The following is a 23561-nucleotide window of genomic DNA, read 5'->3' as shown; positions in this document are numbered from 1 at the left end:
ACTTCACTGGCACCTACATACAAACAGTTAACAATAAAAAACAAAACAAAACAAAACAAAAACAAACAAAAAACCACCAAGCAGTGATGGATAAGGGGAACGTGGCATGGACAATAAGTGCTGTAGGAATTTGGTGGTATGGAAGATTGTCATATTCAGAGAAAGTTTGCAGAAGGAGGTGGGCTGAAAAGAAGAGGGAAGGCTTTCTGGAAAGGTAGAATCATGTGAGCAAAATTCAGTGTGTGTTAGAGACAATGAAGTGTTTAAGTAGAGCAGTGGTTCCCAAAGTGTGGTCCGTGGACAAGTAGCATCAGCATCACCTGGGAACTTGTTACAGATTAGAAATGGAAGTTCTCAGGCCATACTTGAGACATGCTGAATCAGAACGGGCAGTGAGGCCCACCAGTTTGTGTTTTAACAAACCCTCCAGGTGATTCTGATACAGCCTAAAGTTTGAAAACTGCTAGACTAGAGCAGAGGGTTCTTATATGAAAATAGTGGGCAAAAGACTTTGGTAAGTTAGCCTGGGATTCACAGTGATGGACTTCAAATGTTAGGGAGTTTGTCCTTTATCCTACAGAGCAGAGTCACCAACTTGTAACTTGACGGCTGGATTTGGCTCATAGATGTGCTTTGCCTGGCCTGCACAGTGGCTTCTGGGTTTTTTAAATTTTTAAATGGAATTAGTTGTCACTATTTAAAAACCAAATTCTACAAAGAAATCTATACTTTCAGCTTATCTTGAAAAATCAGAAGACCTGGAAGTACTGGACCTGTCTTTCATTGTGGCAGCAATTTGTGGCAGCAGCAAGCAGTTGCCAGCATAGGTAGGATATGTACTCTCTAGTTTGTCATTGTCCCCACCACTTCCTGTTGGTTTGCAACTTTACTCACACTTCCTGCTTGGCCCCAGTAAGTATTTAGGTATTTGAGTTTGTGCCTTCTGTAATACATAGTGGGAAATTAATGAAAGTTTTAAAGAGAGTGAGGAGGGGAGCCTGGGTGGCTCAGTCAGTTGAGCATCTGACTCTTGATTCCAGCTCAGGTCATGATCACAGGGTTGTGGGATTGAGTCCCAAGTTGGGCTTCACACTGAACATGGAACCTGCTTAAGTTTCTCTCTCTCTCTCTCTCTGTCTCTCTCTCTCTCTCTCTCTGCTCCTCTTCCCTGCTCATGCGCTTTTTCTCTAAAAATAAAAAATAAAAATAAAAAAGAAAATGAGGTGATTTATGTATTGTGATACTATGTATTCATTCAACAAACATTGGTTAGTTAAACATATATGCCAGGTTGGATAGTGTTCAAAGGTCAATGAATTCCTGACATGCTGTGGGTTAAAATCTAGTGGGAAGATGATGAAAACATTTTAGGAAAACATTGGCATATATTTGAGAACAGAGACATCGGTGATTGGAAGACGATTTAAGAAGCTGTAATAGTCCAAGTCTGAAGTAATAAAGGCCAGAATTTAGATATTAACAGGAGGACTAGGAGGTAAACAAGAGAAAAAGATGAGAAAGATACTGCAAAGGAAAAATCACCAGTTCTTGATGATAGTTGGAATATAGAAGGTATAAGAGAGAAGAATTCAAAGATGATGAGGATTTTGAGTTGTGAATTAGGAAATCTGTGATGCCACTAACAGAAAAGGAAATAAGAGTGTCTATTTAACCCTCTCTATGTGTATGGTACAAGGGTGCCAAGGAATGGGGGCATTTGGAGATGCCAGTTTGAAGTGTCTCTTGTTTTGAGTTTAGTGTATTGACATACACACAATATTAAGTGTTTTTAAAAGGAAAACTTAATTGAAATGTCAAGATTGCATGTTTAAATTCTTTTTTTTTTTTATGTTTATTTTTGGGAGAGCACAAGTGGGGAAGGGACAGAGAGAGGGGGACAGAGAATCTGAAGTGGGCTCTACACTGACAGGCTGCAGTAAGCCCGACATGGGGCTTGAACCCACGAACCACAAGATCATGTCCTGAGCCAAAGTCAGATGCTCAACCAACTGAGCCACCCAGGAGCCCCAAGATTGCATGCTTAGAAGTAGATACCACTCATTCCATCCTTGGATTCCAAGAGCATACTGGGGGAAGTTTTTAAGTTATAGTCAACAAAATGTATGAAGACCTTTCTTAAAAACATTTTGTTTTGGGGGCCCTGTATTTTCAACCTTGTTTGAATCCTCTCTTGAATGTATAATTTTCAGATTTATGTTGCATAGGTAAGTTTCTCTTTCTGGAAGAATGGAAGATACTTTATAAATTCAAAGCTTAAATATGTATTCTGAGTATCAGTACTACCCTTTAGAGTTTAAATCGTAATTGGCTGTGTACCCATGAGATATACCAAGAATGAAATGTAATAACTGTTGCTCCACTAAAATAGTAACTAGTAGCCAGTGTTTTTCCTCTTATGATCTTATATTTGGTTCTATCTGCCTTTTTTTTTAAAGTAATCTATGCCCAATGTGGGGCTTGAGCTCATGACTCTGAGATCAAGACTTGCATGCTTTACTGCCTGAGCAAGCCAGGCACCTCCCATATGCTTTTTTAAAAAAAGTTTTTACTGGGGCAGCTAGCTGGGTGGTTGGTAAGTTAAGCACCTGACTCTTGAGGTCATGATCTTGCTGTCCTGGGATGGAGCCCCATCTCAGGCTCCAAGAATCGAGTGTTAGAACCTGCTTGGGATTCTTTCTCTCCCTCTCTCTCTGTCTCTGCTTGTCCCCTGCTCACATGTGCTTGTGAGCTCTCTCTCTCAAAATAAATAAACACTAAAAATTTTTTAAAAATAAAAAGTTTTTATTGTGGTAAAATATATTACATAAAAATTGCCATTTTAACCATTCTAAGTGTTCAATTCAGTGATATTATCTTCACAGTGTTTTATAATCGTCACTGCTGTCTTATTTCCAAGACTCTGTCATCACCCTAAACAGAAACTCTGGACTTGTTAAGCAGTAACTCCATTCTCCCCTCCCCTCAATCCCTGATAACCTCTAATCTAATTTCTGTCTGTCTGAATTTACTTCGTCTAGATATTTTGTATAATTGAAATCATATATGTCTTTTTGTATCTGGCTTCTTTCACTTAGCATAATGTTTTTAAGATTCATTCATATTTGTAGCATGAATCAGGATTTCATTCTTGGCTTTTTTTATAAGTTTATTTAAGTAATCTCTACACCCAGTGTGGGGCTCGAACTCATAACCCCAAGATCAAGAGTCGCATGCTTTTCTGACTGAGCCAGCCAGGTGCCCCATTCCTTCCCATTCCTTCTTACAGATAAATACGATTTTATTGGATATATGGTCATGTTTTATTTACATATCTATTGATGGACACTTGGATTGTTTCCACCTCTGGTGGTTGTGAATAATGCTCTAGGAACATTGGTGTAGAAATATTTGAGTCCCTATCTTCAATTCTTGTGGATATGTACCTCGGACCAGGATTGGCTTGGTCCCTTGTAACCATGTACTCATACATGGATAGTAAGTGGCTGCTCTTGATCACACTGTGGAACGCACAACTTGTTTTGTTTTTTAAACCTTTATTTTTTTGTTTATAATTTATTTATAATAAATACAAATATAAATATTTATTTATTTATTTATTTATTTATTTATTTATTTATTTTGAGAGAGAGACAGAACAATGCAAGTGTGGGAAGGGCAGAGAGAGAGGGAGAGAGAGAGTCCCAAGCAGCTCTGCACTGCCAGCACAGAGCCTGATGCAGAGCTTGAACCCACGAAACTGAGATCATGACCTGTGCCAAAACCAAGAGTTGACACTTAACTGACAGAGCCACCCAGGCACTCCATACAACTTCTTACTTGAATTCTTTACAGCCCAAAAAAAGACTCGACAAAGTGCAAAGCTAGATTTTATCAACTTTTTTTATGGATTAGCTCCTTAGTCACTTAGTCAAGTATGGAAAGGGATAATTGCATCAAAAATAAGCATGCTGATGAGAGAAAAGAGAACTTTGCTCTTATGATTATCCACGTCCATCTTCTACAGGTTGAAAAAATGGCACATTAGTTGAAGGAAACAAGGGAATGTCCAGAAGAAGAAGAAGAAAATATTGGTAAGTAGCCAATATAAAGTAATACCCCACTTTTTCATAGGTCAGATTTCTGTACATTCTGCTTTCTGTTCCTAGCTGAGAGCTTACAGTAAATGGAAAGGGATCTATGAGCCACTAAAGCGCTGTCACAAAGTCTATTCTTTTGTCACAAACCCTTATTCTTTTAGGCCCTCATTTGCATAAGTTGACATAAAAGTCTAATAATTATGGCTTTCTGATTTACATCCCCATGATTTTAAAGATTTTAAAATATTACATGATGACAGTTTATTGAAGGAATCAGGCCCATGGCAACACTAATCAGTGATAACATAGCATCATGTCCAGGGAAACTAGCTCAAAAAGCATAGCATTCTGGGACTGTTTGGTGGCAGAAAGGCAAACAATCCTATAGAACTCTAGCCCCTAGAGGCATCCCAAGTTTACAGAAAAATATAACTGCTGATGATAATCATGACCCTAAATCATAAGTCACTTGAGAAATATTTGTAGCAGAGGCACCTTCGTGACTCAGTTGATTAAGTGGTGGACTCTTGATATCAGCTCAGGTCATGATCTCATGGTTCGTGAGATCGAGCCCCACATGGGGATGGGGCTTCATGCTGACAGTGCTCAGAGACTGCTTCTGATTCTCTGTCTCTCTTGCCCCTCCCCCACTCACACTTGCTCTCTCTCAAAACATAAAAAAATTTCGGGGCGCCTGGGTGGCGCAGTCGGTTAAGCGTCCGACTTCAGCCAGGTCACGATCTCGCGGTCCGGGAGTTCGAGCCCCGCATCAGGCTCTGGGCTGATGGCTCAGAGCCTGGAGCCTGCTTCCGATTCTGTGTCTTCCTCTCTCTCTGCCCCTCCCCCGTTCATGCTCTGTCTTTCTCTGTCCCAAAAATAAATAAACGTTGAAAAAAAAAAATTAAAAAAAAAAAACATAAAAAAATTTTAGAAAAATATTGGTAGCAAACATTTTTAAAATAAAAATGTTACTTAAAGGCGAAACATCTCAGACACATTTAGAAGAAATGTATTTATGTGGAAGTCCTATTCCTTGCTTTATATATAAGGTATCCTTTAATATTTCAGTCTTTCTCATTTTTTTCATTTTGATTTAATGTTTTTAAAGCAGTAGCTATTTTTCATTTGATAATAAGAAAGGGAAAATAGGTTTTCACGTCTCTTCCCACAAATTCCAGTGTAAACAGTGACAAAGGGCACTGATCCTTGCAGATACTCTTCTGCACATAAGTGCCTCCCACAATGGATAGGAGTTCAAAGGCAGAGATAGTTATTTCCTTAGGTTTTCATTATATTTGCTCATTGGGACAATATTAACCCTCTCCTGACTGGTAGTATCTTCCTATCTAAAGGTTTTTCACTTTAATGAATGGGTAAGAAAAGGCCTTGTGACTTGTGAAGAAAGAGGCAGAAAGAGCAACAGCTTTCCCCATGCAGTGATTATTGTAGCTAAGTCAAGCCCGAAACAATGAAGAATGAAGTCAGGCACTGCCTGATCTCATTTTGGTATAACACCCAAATGGTTTCATTGTATAGAATGGGCCTGTTTGACACTTGTCTAATAAAGTTAGACAAATTTTGAATAAAATGTTTTGAATAAAATGTTTTGAATAAAACATTTTTGAATAAAATGTTTTGAATAAAATGGAATAAAATACAGAAAGAAGTGATGTTTATAGGAAAAAATTTTATATTTGTTGGTAACTACCAATGTATCAATTTTAATTTATTCATTGGGAGTGTTTGATCCTAGGGTTGGAGAGACCTTAAAAGATCTCATTCAACGCCCCCTTCTGATCTGTGAATCCACCTGGGACAGTGTGGTCAGATTTGAGCTGAGCCCTTGGGGCAAGACTCCTCTCCTCTGTCAGCACAACTCCTATGTTGGAAAATTCCTCCTGTCCAATCTCTCCTCTTGTAGTTTCCATGCTCTTATTATGGTTTATTATTATGTTATACATAACATATACATAACATAACATATTATGTTATACATAATAATATACAATAATTTGATTATTTAATAACTTTTTTATTTTGTTGATACTTGAAAAATGCTTGTTACAGAATTTTTCAGTGGATTTTGTATCTGTGCCAGTTGTTAGTCCTATCCCTTTCTACCAAATATCTCCTCAGTACCTAAGTATTAATGCTACTATTGTCTGATTAGAAATTTTCTTTCTGTATATAGCATGAAGAAATTTGTTATAAATATTTTTAAATATTTACATTTAAACAATATAACTTAATATAAATATTTTCACTTTATACCTTCCTTGATTTAGTATTTCATTTCACTGTTAGGTTTAGTATTCAGTTATTAATGGATACCTATAATTTTAACAAATATAGTGACTTGTTTACTTTTTTCCTACTCTTTCCTAAATATATTTGACTTTTTTGAAGTATTTAAATTCCTTTCACCCTTAGGAACAAGCAGGATGTTTGTATGAGTTGTAGTTTTTCTGACTTTAATGATGTTAAGTAAAATATTGGGACTATAACAGAAACAATGGAAAGCATCAAGTGGTGGGATTGATATTTTCAGAGAAACTAAAAGTCCATTATTGTTTTTAATTTTTAAGAGTTCATATCATTGAGGGACGCCTGGGTGACTCAGTTAAGTGTCTGACTCTTGATTTTGGCTCAGGATGTGATTTTATGGTTTGTGAGATCGAGCCCCATGTTGGGCTCTGTGCTTACAGCAGGGAGCCTGCTTGGGATTCTCTCTCTCCCTCTCTCTGTCTCTGCCCCTCCCCCACTTGTACGCCCTCTATCAGAAATAAATAAACGTTTAAAAAAGAAATGGAGCGCCTGGGTGGCTCAGTCAGTCTTATAAGCATCAACTTTGGCTCAGGTCATGATCTCATGGTTTGGGAGTTCGAGCCCCACACCAGGCTCACTGCTGTCAGGGCAGAGCCCACTTTGCACCCTCTGTCCCCTTCTCTTTCTGCCCCTCCTCCTGCTCTGCTCATGCTCTGTCTCTCTCAAAAATGAACATAAAAAAAAAAAATGAGGCAAGGCACCTGGGTGGCTATCAGTTAAGCATTATACTCTTGATTTTGGCTCCGGTCATGATCTCCTGGTTTGTGAAATTGAGCCCCGCATTGGACTCTGTACTGTCAGTGTGGAACCTGCTTGGGATTCTCTCTCTCCTTCTCTCTTTGCCCTTCCAGCATGTGCTCTCTCCTTCTCTCTCAAAATAAGTAAACATTTTTACAAATTTTAAAAAAGAAGAGTTAATATTATTGGAATAACATGTAGTTTTCCAAACAAGAAGTGTATAAGGTCAGGGCACCTGGGTGGCTCAGTCAATTAAGCATCCAACTTCAGCTCAGGTCATGATCCTGTGGTTTGTGGATTGGAGCCCTGCGTTGGGCCCTGTGCTGACAGCTCAGAGCCTGGAGCCTGCTTCAGAGTCTGTATCTCCCTCTCTCTCTGCCCCTCCCCCTCTCAAACTGTGTCTCTCTCACTCTCAAAAATAAATAAACATTAAAAAAATGTTTTTAAAGTGTGTAAGCTCTGTTGATAGAAATATGTATAAGTGAGGAAAAAAAGCTGAACACATAATATTACGCAAATACTGGTTATAACTTGCAGTAGCCTCCAAGATGGCCCCCAATGATTCTCACCTGCTAGTATTCATGCCCATCCTCTCATACATTTCTTTTTTTATTATTTTAATTTTTTATTTTTTAAAATTTACATCCAAATTAGCATATAGTGAAACAATGATTTCAGGAGTAGATTCCTTAATGCCCCTTACCCATTGAGCCCATCCCCCCTCCCACAACCCCTCCAGTAACCCTCAGTTTGTTCTCCATATTTATGAGTCTCTTCTGTTTTGTCCCCGTCCCTGTTTTTATATTATTTTGTTTCCCTTCCCTTAGGTTCATCTGTTTTGTTTCTTAAAGTCCTCATATGAGTGAAGTCATATGATTTTTGTCTTTCTCTGACTAATTTCACTTAGCATAATACCCTCCAGTTCCATCCATGTAGTTGCAAATGGCAAGATTTCATTCTTTTTGATTGCTGAGCAATACTCCGTTGTGTATATATATATATATATATATATATATATATATATATATATACACCACATCTTCTTTATCCATTCATCCATCAGTGGACATTTGGGCTCTTTCCATACTTTGGCTATTGTTGATAGTGCTGCTATAAACATGGGGGTGCGTGTGCCCCTTTGAAACAGTGTAACTGTATCCCGTGGATAAATGCCTAGTAGTGCAATTGCTGGGTCGTAGGGTAGTTCCATTTTTCGTTTTTTGAGGAACCTCCATTCTTTTTTCAGAGTGGCTGTACCAACTTGCATTCCCACTCTCATACATTTTATTAGGTTGGTCTGCATGACCAGTGGAATATGGGGGAAGTGATAGTATATGACTTGAAGGGCTAAGTCATTAAAAAACATCGCTGCTTCTGCCTTGTTCTCTCTTGGATTGCCCACCCTGGAGGAAGCCACCCACCATGTTGTAAAGATATTCAAGGCTCTTTGGAGAGTCCACTTGGAAGCAACTGAGGCTTCCTTCTAACAACCAGCATCAACTTGACAGCCATCGGGTGAGCCGTTTTGGAGGTGGGGTTTTCAGCTTCATTCAAGCCTTCAGTTAACTGCAGGCTGGGGAGCCTGCATCTTGACTCCAGTATCATGAGAGACCCTGAGCCAGAACTATCCAATTCTCAAATTCCTAGACTACAGAAACTGTGAGATAATAAATGTTTATTATGGTTTTAAGCAACTAAGTTTTGCGATTATCTGTTATGCATCAGTAGGTAACTAATGTATACCATCTTAAATATTTGTTGGTTTGATAAAACTTGGACAATGTAAATGTTTAGTAGTTTAGTATCCTTTAGATTCTTTTTTTTTTTTTTTTTTGGAAAATTACTTCAGTTTATCAAAATTTTAACAGTGGTTAAGACTGACATTCAATGTAGCAGTATAGCTATAGAATTAATAGATTCAGAAAAATAAAATTATAGTTTCTCCTAAAAACAAATCATTATTACTAGATCAGGTATTCATCTTATTCTCTTAAAATCTCATTTTATTCTCTTACAAATCTATGAAAGTATTATTTTTCCCTTCTTATGTCACTTTATAGTTTCCTATTATCAGTTTCTTTTGAGAACCTTGGACACTCCACTAGGTGCTTGGGCTACATCAGTAAACAAATATTCCTTCTCTCTAGGAGCATATATTCCATTAGAGGAACACACATAATAAGCATAAGCATAATATATAAGCTGTCTAATACGTTAGAATGTGATAAGTGCTATGGAAAAAAAGATCAGAGTAAAGGGGATTGAGAAAGCAGGCAGAGGTAAGGCCACATGAGGGAGAGAAGTTAATATTAAAGATAGGTGTCAATAAGAAAGTAGCATTTGAACAATGATTTGAAGGAGTTGTAGGAATTTATCAAGTGGATGTATATTTCAGACAGTGGGGACAGCTAGAGCAAAGGCCCTAAGGCCAGAGCATGTTTGACATGTAAGCATGCAGAGGTCTGTGATGCGGGGGAGTAAGATTAAAACTTAGATAAGGTGAGAGAGGTAATAGGGAGGGAGGCAGAACAGGTGGATCCATGAAAACTTGTTGGAATCTTGCTACTCTGGGGGAAATGGGAAGCCTCTGCTAGATTTTGCAGAGGGGAGACATGTAACATTTTAAAAGGATGACTTTATTTGCTTGTTAAAAATAGACTGTAGGTGGGGCACCTGGGTGGCCCAGTTGGTTAAGTGTCCAACTTTGGCTCAGGTCATGATCTCATGGTTCATGAGTTTGAGTCCCATGTCAGGCTCTGTGCTGACAGCTCAGAGCCTGGATCCTGCTTCAGATTCTGTGTCTCCCTCTTTCTCTGCCCCTCTCCCTGCTCACATTCTGCCTCTCTCTTTAAAAAATAAATCAACATTAAAAAAAATTTTTTTAAATAAAAAAAGGCTCTCGGGGAGTGAAAGTAAAAGCAGAGATATGTTGGGGCACCTGGGTGGCTCAGTCAGTTAGGCACCCAACACTTGATTTTGGCTCAGGTCCTGATCTCCCAGTTTCTGGGATAGAGCCCTGAGTCGAGCCCTGCGCTGACAGCACAGAGCCTGCTTTGGGATCTGTGTCTCCCTCTCTCTCTGCCCCTCCCCCCACTCACTATTGCATTCACATGTGCTCACTCTCACACTCTCTCAAAATACATAAACAATTTTTTTGTTTTAAACAGAGCTCTGGGGTGCCTGGGTGGCTCAGTCAGTTAAGCATCTGTCTTTGGCTCATGAGATCATGACTATCTCATGGTTTGTGAGTTTGAGCCCCACGTCAGGTTCTGTGCTGACAGCTCAGAGCCTGGAGCCTGCTTTGGATTCTGTGTCTCCCTCTCTCTCTGCCCCTCCCCCACTCATGCTCTATCTCTCCCTGTCTCTCAAAAATGAATAAACATTAAAAAATAAATAAATTTTTTTTTAAAAAGCAGAGCTCTGTTAAGACAGAGTAAATCACATGAGAAATGATGGTGGCTTGGGCCAAGGTGGTAGCAATGAGTGATCAGAAGTGGTCAGATAGTGGAAATATAATGAAGTTCTGGTTCTAACCGGCAGGGAACAGATCAAAAGTTCTTGGTCGTATATAGGAAGGATATCAAACTACTGTAAGACTTTTGCATGTTGATGCCAGTCTAACTTTCCAGCTTCATCTCTGATCATTCTTCTCTGCTCTACCTTCTCTTCCCACCCTCAAATCCATTTTTCCCTGGAGTCATTCTAGGTGACCCTTCCTGGGTGACCTAGTAGTTAAAACTGTGGGCTCTGGAATTAGACCATCTGGGTTTGGTTTCTGGCTCTCTTCACTTACTATATGGTCTTACATTACCTAGCTTCCTATGACTCAGTTTTCTCATTTCTAGAAAGGGGGTGTTATAAATAAACCTACCTCACAGAGTGATACTGTGAGATTAAATGAGATGATGCATGTAAAATACTTAACATAGTGCTTAGCTAGTATTAAGGTTTCAATAAATACTAGCCACTATTATTATTATTACTTCAGATTGTGCTCCTTTGGCCACAGTCCCCTGCATTAAGTGCTAACCCTCTCTTCTATACCCTCCTCTGCTAATAGTGTACTTTCTTGTTTCTGAAATCCATATTACACATTTTTGGGGAAATAAATGAAATCAAGCCGTTCATAATTTACCTATTTCATATTTACCTATTTCATCTTTTTATAGTCCCTCTGGTTTTTATCCACATGTCTATATTATTTTTGTAGTTCTATTCATTTTTCACAATCAGTTCACATGCCATCTCATGATGCCTTTCCTAATCCTATCAATAGAGTTAGTCCTTAAAGCCCTGGGCTCTTTTAGTGTTTTTATGATTAACTTGAAAGTGTGGTTATTTGTGTCTATGTCTGTCACCTCTGCCAGACTCAGAATCTTGAATAAAAAAGTCTGTTTATTCATGTTTAATTCTCAAGCAACTACCACTTGATGGGCATCAGTGAACATTTGTAGAATTAGACACCGGAATGGAGCCTACTAAGGCTTCCCACTTCAGTCTTTCTTATATGTAATGGCCAGATTCATATTTGTGACACTTCCTTGCTAAAAATCTTCAATGGCTTCCCGTTGCCTACAGAGTTTAGTCTGAACTCAGCTGAGTGTTTGGTGTGCTCTCCTGTCTGAATTGAGTTTGCCCTTCCAACTTTATTTCCTATGACAGTTAGTCAAACTGATGTGTTCACTATTCCCCGGGGGCTTCCATCCCTTTTCTATATCCATGTCTTGAATCATTGTTTCCTGAAAAGTACTCCTCTCCTATCTTAATGCCCCTTCTCAGGACCTTCCTCAAATGCCACTTCTTTTATAAAGCCTTCTCAATTATTCCAGCTGTAAATAATATCTCCCTGTTTTAAAGTCTCAGAGCATGGCAACTGTGCTACTTGTCACCTTTTAACTCTACAGACATAGTTAATGGACATGTATTTATTTCCTGTTTACTGTAGTCTCTTAAAGGCCAGGTCTAAGATGATTCATCTTTGCATGACATACTTGTAAGTAGCATTGGCAGCTGATAATTTCTGGAATGCCTAAATGAATGAATGAATTTGTGAATAAATAGAATTCCTGGAATAGCATTACTATCCATGAGCTGGTTTTGAGGGGCATGGGGAGTTGGGTATGTGATAGCCATAGTAAGACACTGGGAAAGGTGGTACCCTCTTCCCCAATGCTTTTGTCTGCAGATATTATCAGTTCAGTTGTACCAAGTCAGAAATGTACTGATGTTGGGGCGCCTGAGTGGCTCAGTTGGTTGAGCGTCCAACTTCGGCTCAGGTCATGATCTCACGGCTCGTGAGTTCGAGCCCCGCGTCAGGCTCTGTGCTTACAGCTCAGAGCCTGGAGCCTGTTTCGGATTCTGTGTCTCCCTCTCTCTCTGACCCTCCCCCGTTCATACTCTGTCTCTCTCTCTCTGTCTCAAAATAAATAAACGTTAAAAAAAAAATTAAAAAAAAAAAAGGAAATTTACTGATGTTAACATGTTCCAGGCTCAGTACTTGGGTTTGGAAATACAAAAGATATCATGTTCCCTCACCTTAGACACTCTTCAAATAGCAAAGTGTTCCAGAGTTCTGGTCCTTGGTGTTGGGTATGTAGGTCCCAACTTATATTCCCAAATGAGGCATTGCTCACTGTACTGAATCTATTTCATACTTAAATTAGACCAGTTTTCGTTTTGCTGTACTTGACTAACTTTTGCTCTGAGTAGTTTGGCTAATCCATTTCCATAGTTCAGCTTATTTAAATTTTTCACTCTGGTTACATTTTAAACTTGCTTTGTATTTAATTTTTAACTTTGTTAAAGCTAGCTTTTTTGTGGAGCTCAGATGAATTGGCAGTGGGAGCTTCACTAAGACTTTTTGGTGGACCTTTCCAGTTACCTACTTCATTCCATTATTTTAAACTGTTGAGAAATCCTGTGTCATTTTATTCAGGTCAGTCAATACTTATATTTGTTTAGGGAAGGAATAGAAGGACTTAAATTAACAATCAGGTGTTCTCATGGAACTGTATAAGGAAAACCAGTCCATTCTTTGAAATATGATTCACTGCCTACAGAACCATTGTTTCTCACACGTGTTCTCTATTTTGGCTCTCTATACTTCATCTGTTTAATACTTAAAGTTCTCAGGATTCTCCTTGTGTCACTTCACCAGGCTAATTCCTACCTCTGATTCAGGACCCAGCTTAGGCCTCTTATCCCTTAAGGAGCCACCCTCTTCCTTCCCAACTCCATCCTTCCTCTGAGATGTAACTCAGTAACTCTGAGATGAGTTATTTGCCTTGTAGGTCCATTCCTATAACATTCTATGCATATTCCCATAAAAGAACTTACCACAGTATGTGCATTATAGCTGTTGGTTTACTTGTCTGTTTCTTCTAGTAAGTTGAAGTCTCCCCAAGAGCTGAGCCTATATCTAATCCCTCTTTTGTATCTAGGAGATAGCACAGTGTCTGGCATATATCAGACATTCAGTAAATACTTATTTTTTTTAAATATATGACCTTTTAATTAATTTATTTACTTTTAATTTTTAAAAAATATTTATTTATTTAAAAGTTTATTTGAGAGGGGCGCCTGGGTGGCGCAGTCGGTTAGGCGTCTGACTTCAGCCAGGTCACTATCTCGCAGTCCGTGAGTTCGAGCCCCGCGTCGGGCTCTGGGCTGATGGCTCAGAGCCTGGAGCCTGTTTCCGATTCTGTGTCTCCCTCTCTCTCTGCCCCTCCCCCGTTCATGCTCTGTCTCTCTCTGTCCCAAAAATAAATAAAAAACATTGAAAAAAAAAGTAAAAAAAAAAAAAATTAAAAGTTTATTTGAGAGAGTGTGCACATATGTGCACAAGAGGGGCAGAGAGAAAGGGAGAGAGAATCCTAAGCAGGCTCTGCAGCTGTGAGCCCAGAGCTCAACATGGGGCTTGATCCCACGAACCACGAGATCATGACCTGAGCTGAAATCAAGAGTTGGATGCTTAGCTGAGCCACCCAGGTGCCCCACATTCAGTAAATACTTATTAAGTAAACAATCCAATGCCCAGGTTTCTAAGTTCATCTCAAGGATAGAAGCTACCAAGGAGTGGACTAAGGTTGTAAAAACATGAAATAGGAGGGGATTAATAACATTATTACATAGTTACATATTTTGTAATTGTAAATAGAACATGTAATATCCTGTATAAAAATAGAGAAGTCAGTTCCTGATCAACTTCTGCCCTATAAACAATTCTACTAGTTGACACTTAACTATCATAAAAGTAGATGAACCAGACAATCATGTGTACCCAGAAAAAAGGTGGATAAGGGAGGAGTGAAAGATCAGGAAGGGAGTGAGTTAGCAAAATGCCACGTAGTTAGTTGCAAGCTAGCACAAAGGTGAACGTGGTTCATGAAGCTAGCTTGATTCTTGAAATAGGATCAAAGAGCAAAAGGCAACCAACAGTGAAAGCAAGGATTCACAGGAACAGGCAGACATGAGTTGGTGAGCACCCAAATGGGGCCTGGGTTCTGTGGGATTGTGGTCTGTCTGGGTGACATGGGAGAAGGGAATCTGGAGTGTGAAGCTCTGGGGAGGCTGACTAGGGAGTATTAATGTTTCCTATAGAGACAAAGATATATTGAAAAGACCTTGGAAGAAAATGAGAATAGTGACAAACACTAGCTGGCACCAGGGTCTCAAAAGAATTGAAGAGGGGACTTTATGGGGGTGAATAGGAGAAAGTGAGCAAGAGATGTTTGAGAAGGTCAGTTCTTTTTTTTTTTTTTTAATTTTTTTTTTTCAACGTTTTTTTAATTTATTTTTGGGACAGAGAGAGACAGAGCATGAACGGGGGAGGGGCAGAGAGAGAGAGGGAGACACAGAATCGGAAACAGGCTCCAGGCTCTGAGCCATCAGCCCAGAGCCCGACGCGGGGCTCGAACTCACGGGCGGCGAGATCGTGACCTGGCTGAAGTCGGACGCTTAACCGACTGCTCCACCCAGGCGCCCCGAGAAGGTCAGTTCTGAAAGGAGTGAATTTCAGTATACTGATGTGTATACTCCCCAGTCTGTAGAAAGTAAACTTGACTATCTGTTTTGTTTTGAGTAGCATATAAAACATATAATTGACATGTTTGAAGAAACAATCTTGCCCTGGAAGTTTGGAATCGTGATCTTCCAGTGGAAGGTAATTAACCTCCTTTTTAGGAGGTCAGCTCTTATATTGCTAAATGGGTAGGATCCAATGCCTGAGTTATTGGATCACTATTCATCTTCTCAGAGTACTTATTCAGCACCTACTGTGTGATAGTACTGTTCCAGTGCCAGGAACACATCAGTGTATACAACAGACAAGAATTCCCACCCATATGTAGCTCACATGAGGATGGCAGAGAGCAAGGAATATGAAAAAAACCCACAAAAGTAGTAAACTATATAGAAGATGGAAAGTGCTATGGAAAAAAAAAAAAAGCAGGGAAGGAAGGTAGAAGATGTGCATGTGGCCAGGTGGGCTGCAATTTTAAATTGAGTCGACAAGGAAGGTTTCAAGAAGGTGACATTTAAGCAAAGACTAACGAAGTGAATGAGCAAGCTTTTCAGGCTGCGGTTGTGTAAAAGAGGATCCCATTCTATACACTCTAAATTGTAAGCCATTCTTAACTAATCTTAAAGAAAAATGAGATTGAAAGTGGCGTTAGAAGGTAGGGATTAAAAGCAGGAGGGGAATTTTATGTTTTCATCCTTTGCTTTCTCTAAGATCTGTTTAGTTTCACACTGAACACCTGGTATGACTCTGCACTTTTTCACTTCATGAGAACAGATAACCTAGCATGCATTTTTTTTCCATGTGAAATCTCTTTTGGCAGAAAAACAAATGTTTGCTTAGTGGAAATAGAAGCTGGAGAGATTTTTCAGAAACCACAATAATAGAGAAAAAATGAGCCCTAAGAAGCTGCTCTGGAATTAGTTACAGAGGTAGAGGAAGGCTGGTGACTGGAGAGCCCTAAATGTTCTTCTTGAGGGAGAAAAGGGACCAAGGACTGGATATGGTTTGAAATCTGGACAAGGCAAGGATCCATTAATACTCCAAGAATCTGAAATGGTTGTTTCTGTTTTCAGTTATTTAGACTGATATACATGTCCAGTCTGTTTGCTGTAAAAGAAAAATCAGCCAAAGGGAGTGATTTAAGATGTGAGTATGAATCTGGCCAAGCAGCTACCCTATTTCAGTGTTGTTTTCCTGGGATAAAGTTTCCTTTGAGACTCAAAGTTGTGTTTTTTTTTTCCCCTAGCCGAAACCTTTATTCTTAACTATGGAATAGAAGTCCAGCCTTGAATTGTGTTCAAACTGATAATTCTAACTCTGCCTTTTAGTATCTCAGAACTACTCTAGTTATTTTTAAAAGTTTAAACTCTGAATGCAATTAACTTCAATTTGTATTATTTTTTTAAATGTTTGCTTATTTTTGAGAGAGAGAGCACAAGCAGGGGAGGGGCAAAGAGAGAGAGAGGATCCGAAGCAGGCTCTGTGCTGTCAGAGGAGAGCCCGATGCAGGCTCAAACTCGGCCCCCAGGCATCCCTCAATTTGCATAATTTTATACAATATGCCACCTGTGGGAAGAGAAGCATTTTGATAAAATGAAGCCTAGGAGGTCAACAAACTTGAGAATGACTGAGAATCCTCAATCTATGCCCCAAATATACTGAGTATTCTGTTAGAGATAAGGGGACTGAACAATAGGAACTTCAGAATTAGATCTTATATAACCAGTTACTGTGACTTACATAAGGAAAAGTCCAGTGATGAAGGCTGGAACAGGACTCTCAAAACTTTTTTGAGCAAAGTGCATAAAGGGCCATTAAGGAAGCCTTACATGTTAGAGGATAGCATTGTTCATGAATACCAGGAGAAAATACAGCCTAGAGCAAAGAAAATACAGCTTATCCAAGAGACATTGTTTCATGTAACCCTACTGTAGGTTTTCAGCATCATTTGTATTCAACCTGCTATAATATACTGATCTAAAACAAATAATGCTGAGCACTAATGCTAAGATTTTTGTCTTTGCTACAAACATATAAAGAAATATAGGCAAGAACTTGCCGTAAGGGAGGCTTTGGGAATAATCAGAAAAAGAAAGATTGGCAAAAGTGAAGACTGATTTCTGATCAGGATTTCACCAATGACCTGCTTTATGACTTTCAGCAAGTCATTGAGCTTCTCTGGCTTAATTTGCTCATTTGCCTTAACTTCTTACAGGGATAACATGGAACCCTGAAACCTATGAAAGATGTTTTTTGAAACTGTAACAGTCAGCACCCCTGGCTGGTTCAGTTGGACTGGAAGAGCAATGTGACTCTTAATCTCTGGGTTACGAGTTTGAGCCTCACATTGGGTATAGAGATTACTTAAAGAAACTTGAAAACAACAACAACAAAAAAAACCTATAATGGTCCATTTAAGTGTTTTTAAATTAAGTTGATTTCCCTAAAATGGGATTGTATGTGCAAACCCTGGCAATATTATTGGTCACAGGTAGTAGTCCAGTAGCCTGATTTTTGAAGCCTGTGGACACCCTAATGCTAGTGACTTTATAACTTCTATGTAAATTTATAACTTTAATTCAGAAATTGAAACATAGGAAAAAAGACAAAAGAGAAGGAAAGTGGGAGGGTTATTATATGATCTAAAGACAAAATCGTTGAAATTGAAAGAAGACAATTAGACTCAACAATAAGAGCAGGGTGGCAGAGAGAGCCTTGAGTATGAGGGATCCACCTTACAAATGAAAGCAGAGAATGAGGAAATATATTTTAAATCCTAGTTTTCTATTGCAACAAGATACTCTAAAGGAAAAGGTGCCAAGAGCCTATGTTACTACGGTCTAGCTTGTTGTGCTGCTTATAAAAAATAGAGAAAGAGCACCTTGGGGAAGGGGGTGGGATTTCCGTAGTAGGTATTTCTTCCTTTACAGGTTTAAACAAAAGATGAGTTGGTCTATGTTTGTCTTTTGTCCTATAAGCCACTGCAGGTGTATGGACAGCATTGCTTCTGCAACAAAAGCCTAGACTCACCACATCTTGGGAGGAGAATGGCCACTGCATGGGGGGCAGCCTTTCTCATGCTGGTGACATCCTGTGTTTGCAGCACTGTCTTCCACAGAGACCAGCGGACTTGGTTTGAGGGTGTCTTCCTGTCTTCCATGTGCCCCATCAATGTCAGTGCTAGCACATTATATGGAATTATGTTTGATGCAGGGAGCACTGGAACACGAATTCATGTTTATACCTTTGTGCAGAAAATACCAGGTAAGTGCAACTCGTACCCTCATTGGTGCCTATTAATCTACACTTCAGCCTCTCCTTCTAGAAATGAATGTGCTGAGAGTGTGTGATATGAATAACAGAATCTTAATGCTACTGAATGTCTTTCTTCAGAGAAGATTTTGGACGATAATTGAACATATAGTTTAATTCAGTGTGAAATTAAAGAGATCTGGGTTGCCTGTAGTCTAAAACCCATATGTCCAAGAAATATAGTTGTAATTTGTCCTTTTCTCTAAAGGTAGTTGATACTTCGGATCCAGAATATTGAGAATATTGGATGTGGTCTTGAGAGAGGATCACTGTCATCCTTGGAGGAGATGAAACGACCCTGAGGATTAACTTTTTGTGAATTTCCAGTGTTCTCAGGTTACATATAGAGCCTAAGAGCAGGAGTAGGAGCTAGGTGTCCACCCCGACAAATGGCAGAGGGACTCTCAAGAATTGCCTGTCATCTTCTGTCCCTTTACTCAATACTCCTACAAGCCACTCTTCACAGGTGGGATTACTTGGGATGGCTTGGAGGAATAGGTTAATCTAGTAGGTCATATGATACAGAACCCACTATCAGAAACAGTCTAGCTTTTGGTAATCAGCCATCTGTCTTCTGTTTTCTTCCATGGACAAAAAGGTCAGCTTCCGATTCTGGAAGGGGAAATTTTTGATTCTGTGAAGCCAGGACTTTCTGCTTTTGTAGATCAACCTAAGCAGGTGCGTTTTTTATAACAAGATGTTCAGATTCTCAATGCCTTAATAACTTTACCACGCTGCTGCTGTGAAATACCTCATGCTGTTCACTACTGATATTGGGTCATGTGAAAGATCAGTTTTCTGTCCTCAGATATACTCAGTTATACTTGTACACCCCAAGCTCACTAGGGCTTGGGCAGAACGAAGCAAGAATAGATTGTGGATATGCAGGGATGACACCATTTTTTTTTTTTTTTTTTTTAGCAGATTGCTCCCTTTGCATTTACTGTTTAAGATTTTTGAGTTGAAGCCATCAACTGCATTGATTAATGTAGATGGAGAAGATAGACATGGAGTTCTCTATAAGATATGAGGTATAAACATAGCAGTTGAGGAACTGTAGACCCAATGAACTTCATTTCAAAGTACCCTGATATAGGACAGATCATGTATACCTATACTGTAGAAACTAGGGAAGAACTCATGAAAACAAAAATCTTTGGTATTAAAGGATGTATGGAGAGTTTTGTCATGACTGTATTTCACATTTGAGCACCCATAACATGCCATACCCAGTGTGTCAGAGGCCATACCAAAATATAATAAGGCAGAATATTGACCATTTGGTAGCAAATGTAAAGATATTGTTACAAGCATAGTCATTAACCAAAGGAAAAACTGCTATTAAAAATGGCTTGCGGTACATGACTGGCTCAGTTGGTAGAGCATGTGATTACTTAATAAAATCTTAGAAAAAAGAATGGCTTGAACTTGAAGACCTGTGAAGATGTTTTTTTTCTCAGCTCACTAATATGAAATGGTAAATGCGTCAGAAAATTGGGAGGTGTCAAAAACTGATTTGACATTTAAAGAAGATTTTGTTGTGGTTGCTAATAATTCTGATGATTTAGAGGTAGCAGCATGTTGTCAGATGTTCACTCAGGGAAACAGCGAATTTAAAATAATGGTTTTTAATTTCATAAATTGAGTATCTACTCTGTCCTGTGCGTGTAGGTGGTATGATGCAAAAATGAACCTGGCAGGTTCTGTCCTTCCAGAGATCATAAAACCTGTAGCATGGTAATAGCCACACCAGCCTTTGTGTGCGCGTACATGCAGTCTGCCGCATGCAATGCACTCAGCAGTTTTTCAGTGGGATGAGGCGTATCTCCCATCGTAGAGTTGAGGAAACCAAGTCCCTATGGACTTGAAGCCACAGAGCAAGCAAGCAAGTCTTCTAACTCCAAATCTGGTGTTTTTTTCACCGTACCCAACTTTCTAGCTTGAAGCTAATTTATGAGACACAAAATAACAATCAGTTAAAATGACCATGCTATAAAAGAATAATTTTTGTTATCATTCAACCAAAATTAAATGCATTTTCCTTCAAAGAAGCCTACTTATCTAGGTTTCTTCTCCTGTAGAGCAGAGAGTGGTTGGAGCCCCCTGCTCCCTCACTCCTGTTATCCCCCCGAGCATGTTGAGGGAATAGACAGTTGCCACTAAATGAACTGTTCACTGTATGAGTAGGTTATCTCTTTTGAAGGGTGCTGAGACTGTTCAAGGACTCTTAGAGGTGGCCAAAGATTCCATCCCCCGAAGTCACTGGAAAAGAACCCCAGTGGTCCTGAAGGCAACAGCAGGACTGCGCTTACTGCCAGAACAGAAAGCCCAGGCTCTGCTCTTTGAGGTAATCTTCGGAGTCCTTTGCATCACAGATGATTATTTTTCCCTCTGTGAATATTTGCCTTAGGGGTGTTTAGCTCTTTGGAATGTGACTGCTACCTTTAGTATTCCACCATCGCTAAAGCACTCTGGTAACTGGTCTCTTGTTCTAGCTACTCACGTTTTTAAACGTTACTCTTGAATTTATACAACTTTTCCTAAATAATTTTAAAGTATTTCCTGTCCATGATAGTCTTAACTCTTCTAACTTATTAGAATCACAAAAATTATTTTTAGCCCACTTTATTGAAGTATAACTTAAAATGTGTACATTTTCAGTGTACAGTTAAATGAATTTTGACAAATTCAGAAGTTTCCTTATATACCTTTGCAGTCAGTTTCCTCCTCCCCTGAAGCCAGACAACCACTGATCTGCTTTCTATCACTGTAGATTAGTTTTGCTTGTTCTTACATTTCATATAAATGGAGTTATACAGTTTATGTTCTTTTTTTAATGTCTTTTTTTCTCTCAGCATAAAGGTTTTTTAAATTAAATTTTTAATTTTAATTCTAGTATAGTTAACATACAGTGTTACATTAGTTTAAGGTGTACAATATAGTGATTCAACAAGTCTCTACATTACTCAATGCTCATCATGATAAGTGTGCTCTTAATCCCCTTCACTTATTTTACCCATTCCCCCTGCCCCCACCTCCCCTCTGGTAACTATCAGTTCTCTATAGTTAAGATTGGTTTGTCTCTCTCCTTTATTTGTTTTTTCCTTTGTTCGTTTGTTTTGTTTCTTAAATTCCACATATGAGTGAAATCACTTGGGATTTGTCTTTCCTCTGACATATTTCGCTTAGCATTATACTCTCTAACTCCATTCATGTTGTTCCAGATGGCAAGGTTTCATTCTTTATGGCTAAGTAATCCATTGTGTGTGTGTGTGTGTGTGTACACACACACACATATGTACACACACACCATATCTTCTCTATCCATTCATCAATTGATAGACACTTGGGCTGCTTCCATAATTTGGCTATTGTAAATAACGCTGAAATATAGAGGTGCATATATCCCTTTGGATTAGTGTTTTTGAATTTTTTGAGTAAATACTCAGTAGTGCAATTACTGGATCATCAAGTAGTTCTATTTTTAACCTTTTGAGGAACCTCCATACTGTTTTCCACGGGGGTTGCATTCCCATCAACAGTGCACAAGGATTCCTTTTTTCTTACATCCTTGCCAACATGTTGTTTCTTTTGTTTTTGATTTTAGGTATTCTGATGGATGTGAGATGATATCTCATTGTAGTTTTGATTTGCGTTTCCCTGATGATGAGTGATGTTGAGCATCTTTTCATGTGTCTGTTGACCATTTGTATGTCTTCCTTGGAGAAATGTCTGTTCATGTCTTCTGCCCATTTTTTTAATTGAATTATTTGTAGGTTTTTTGGTGTTGAGTTGTATCGGTTCTTTCTATATTTTGGGTACTACCTCTTTATCAGATATGTTTTGGCAAATATCATCTCCCATTGAGTAGATTGACTTTAGTTTTGTTGATTGTTTCCTACACAGTGCAGAAGCTTTTTATTTTGACGCCCAATGGTTTATTTTCCCTTTTGTTTTCCTTGCCTTAGGAGACACATCTAGAAAGATGTTGCCACAGCTGATGTCAAAGAAATTGCTGCTGGTGCTCTTTTCTAAGATTTTTTATGGTTTCATGTCTCACATTTAGGTCCTTAATCCATTTTTAGTTTATTTTTGTGTGTGGTGTAAAAAGTGATCAGTTTCATTCTTTTACATGTAGCTGTCTACATGTAGCACTGTTTTTCTAGCACTGTTTGTCAAAGAGACAGTCTTGTTCCAATTGCATATTCTTTCCTCCTTTGTCATGACAAATGATTAATTGACGATGTAATTGTGGGTTTATTTCTGGGTTTTCTATTTTTTTTTTAATGTTTATTTATTTTTGATAGAGCATGAGCAGGGGAGGGGCAGAGAGAGAGGGAAACACAGAATCCAAAGCAGGCTCCAGGCTCTGAGCTGTCGGCACAGAGCCCAACGCAGGGCTGGAACTCAAAAACCATGATATCATGACCTGAGCCAAAGTTGGACACTTAACCGACTGAGCCACCCAGACGCTCCCTGGGTTTTCTATTCTGTTCTATTGATCTATGTGTCTGTTTTTGTGCCAGTACCATACTGTTTTACTACAGCTTTGTAATATAACTTGAAGTCTGCAATTGTGACAACTCCAGTTTTTTTCTTTTTCAAGATTGCTTTGCCATTCAGGGTCTTGTGTGATTTCATACAAATTTTAGGATTTTTTGTTCTAGTTCTGTGAAAACTGCCATCGGTATTTTGATAGGGCTTACATTAAATCTGTAGATTGCTTTGGGTAGTATAGACATTTTGATAATATTTGTTCTCATCCATAAGCATGGAGTGTCTTTCCATTTCTTTGTGTCATCTGCAGTTTCCTTCATCAGTGTTTTATAGTTGAAAACTATACAGGTCTTTCACCTCTTTGGTTAGGTTTATTCTTAGGTATCTATTATTATTATCATCATTATTATTATTCGATTTGAGAGAGAGTGTGACCGGGAGAGAAGGGGGAGGGGAAGGGGGAGGAGAGAGAGAGAGAGAGAGAGAGAGAAAATATATCTTAAGTAGGCTCCATGTTCACTCAGCATGGAGCCCAACTTGGGGCTTGATCCCATGACCCCAGGATCATGACC

At 39.0% G+C, this 23561-nt stretch overlaps 1 protein-coding gene across 24 annotated transcripts in view; it reads left to right on the top strand.

The window, feature by feature from the left end:
- ENTPD5 (ectonucleoside triphosphate diphosphohydrolase 5 (inactive)) overlaps positions 1-23561 on the top strand; it is a 49086-nt gene that overhangs the window by 4472 nt on the left and 21053 nt on the right. For 10 of the 24 annotated variants that reach the window (XM_043556588.1, XM_043556595.1, XM_043556581.1 and 7 more), the window contains exons 3-7: positions 4025-4091; positions 16254-16326; positions 18159-18444; positions 19091-19170; positions 20696-20839. In XM_043556588.1, coding sequence (XP_043412523.1) covers positions 18228-18444; positions 19091-19170; positions 20696-20839 — 441 coding nt within the window. In that variant the 5' untranslated portion in view covers positions 4025-4091; positions 16254-16326; positions 18159-18227. Of the gene's footprint in view, positions 1-735; positions 828-4024; positions 4092-14286; positions 14637-16253; positions 16327-18158; positions 18445-19090; positions 19171-20695; positions 20840-23561 lie in introns of those variants that run through there. The other 14 variants (XM_043556599.1, XM_043556598.1, XM_043556585.1 and 11 more) reach the window with 8 other exon arrangements.

The sequence above is a fragment of the Prionailurus bengalensis genome, chromosome B3 (assembly GCF_016509475.1).
Source record: "Prionailurus bengalensis isolate Pbe53 chromosome B3, Fcat_Pben_1.1_paternal_pri, whole genome shotgun sequence".
In the NCBI taxonomy this organism is placed as follows: Eukaryota; Metazoa; Chordata; class Mammalia; order Carnivora; family Felidae; genus Prionailurus; species Prionailurus bengalensis.
This window is presented reverse-complemented; position numbering and strand designations above follow the sequence as displayed.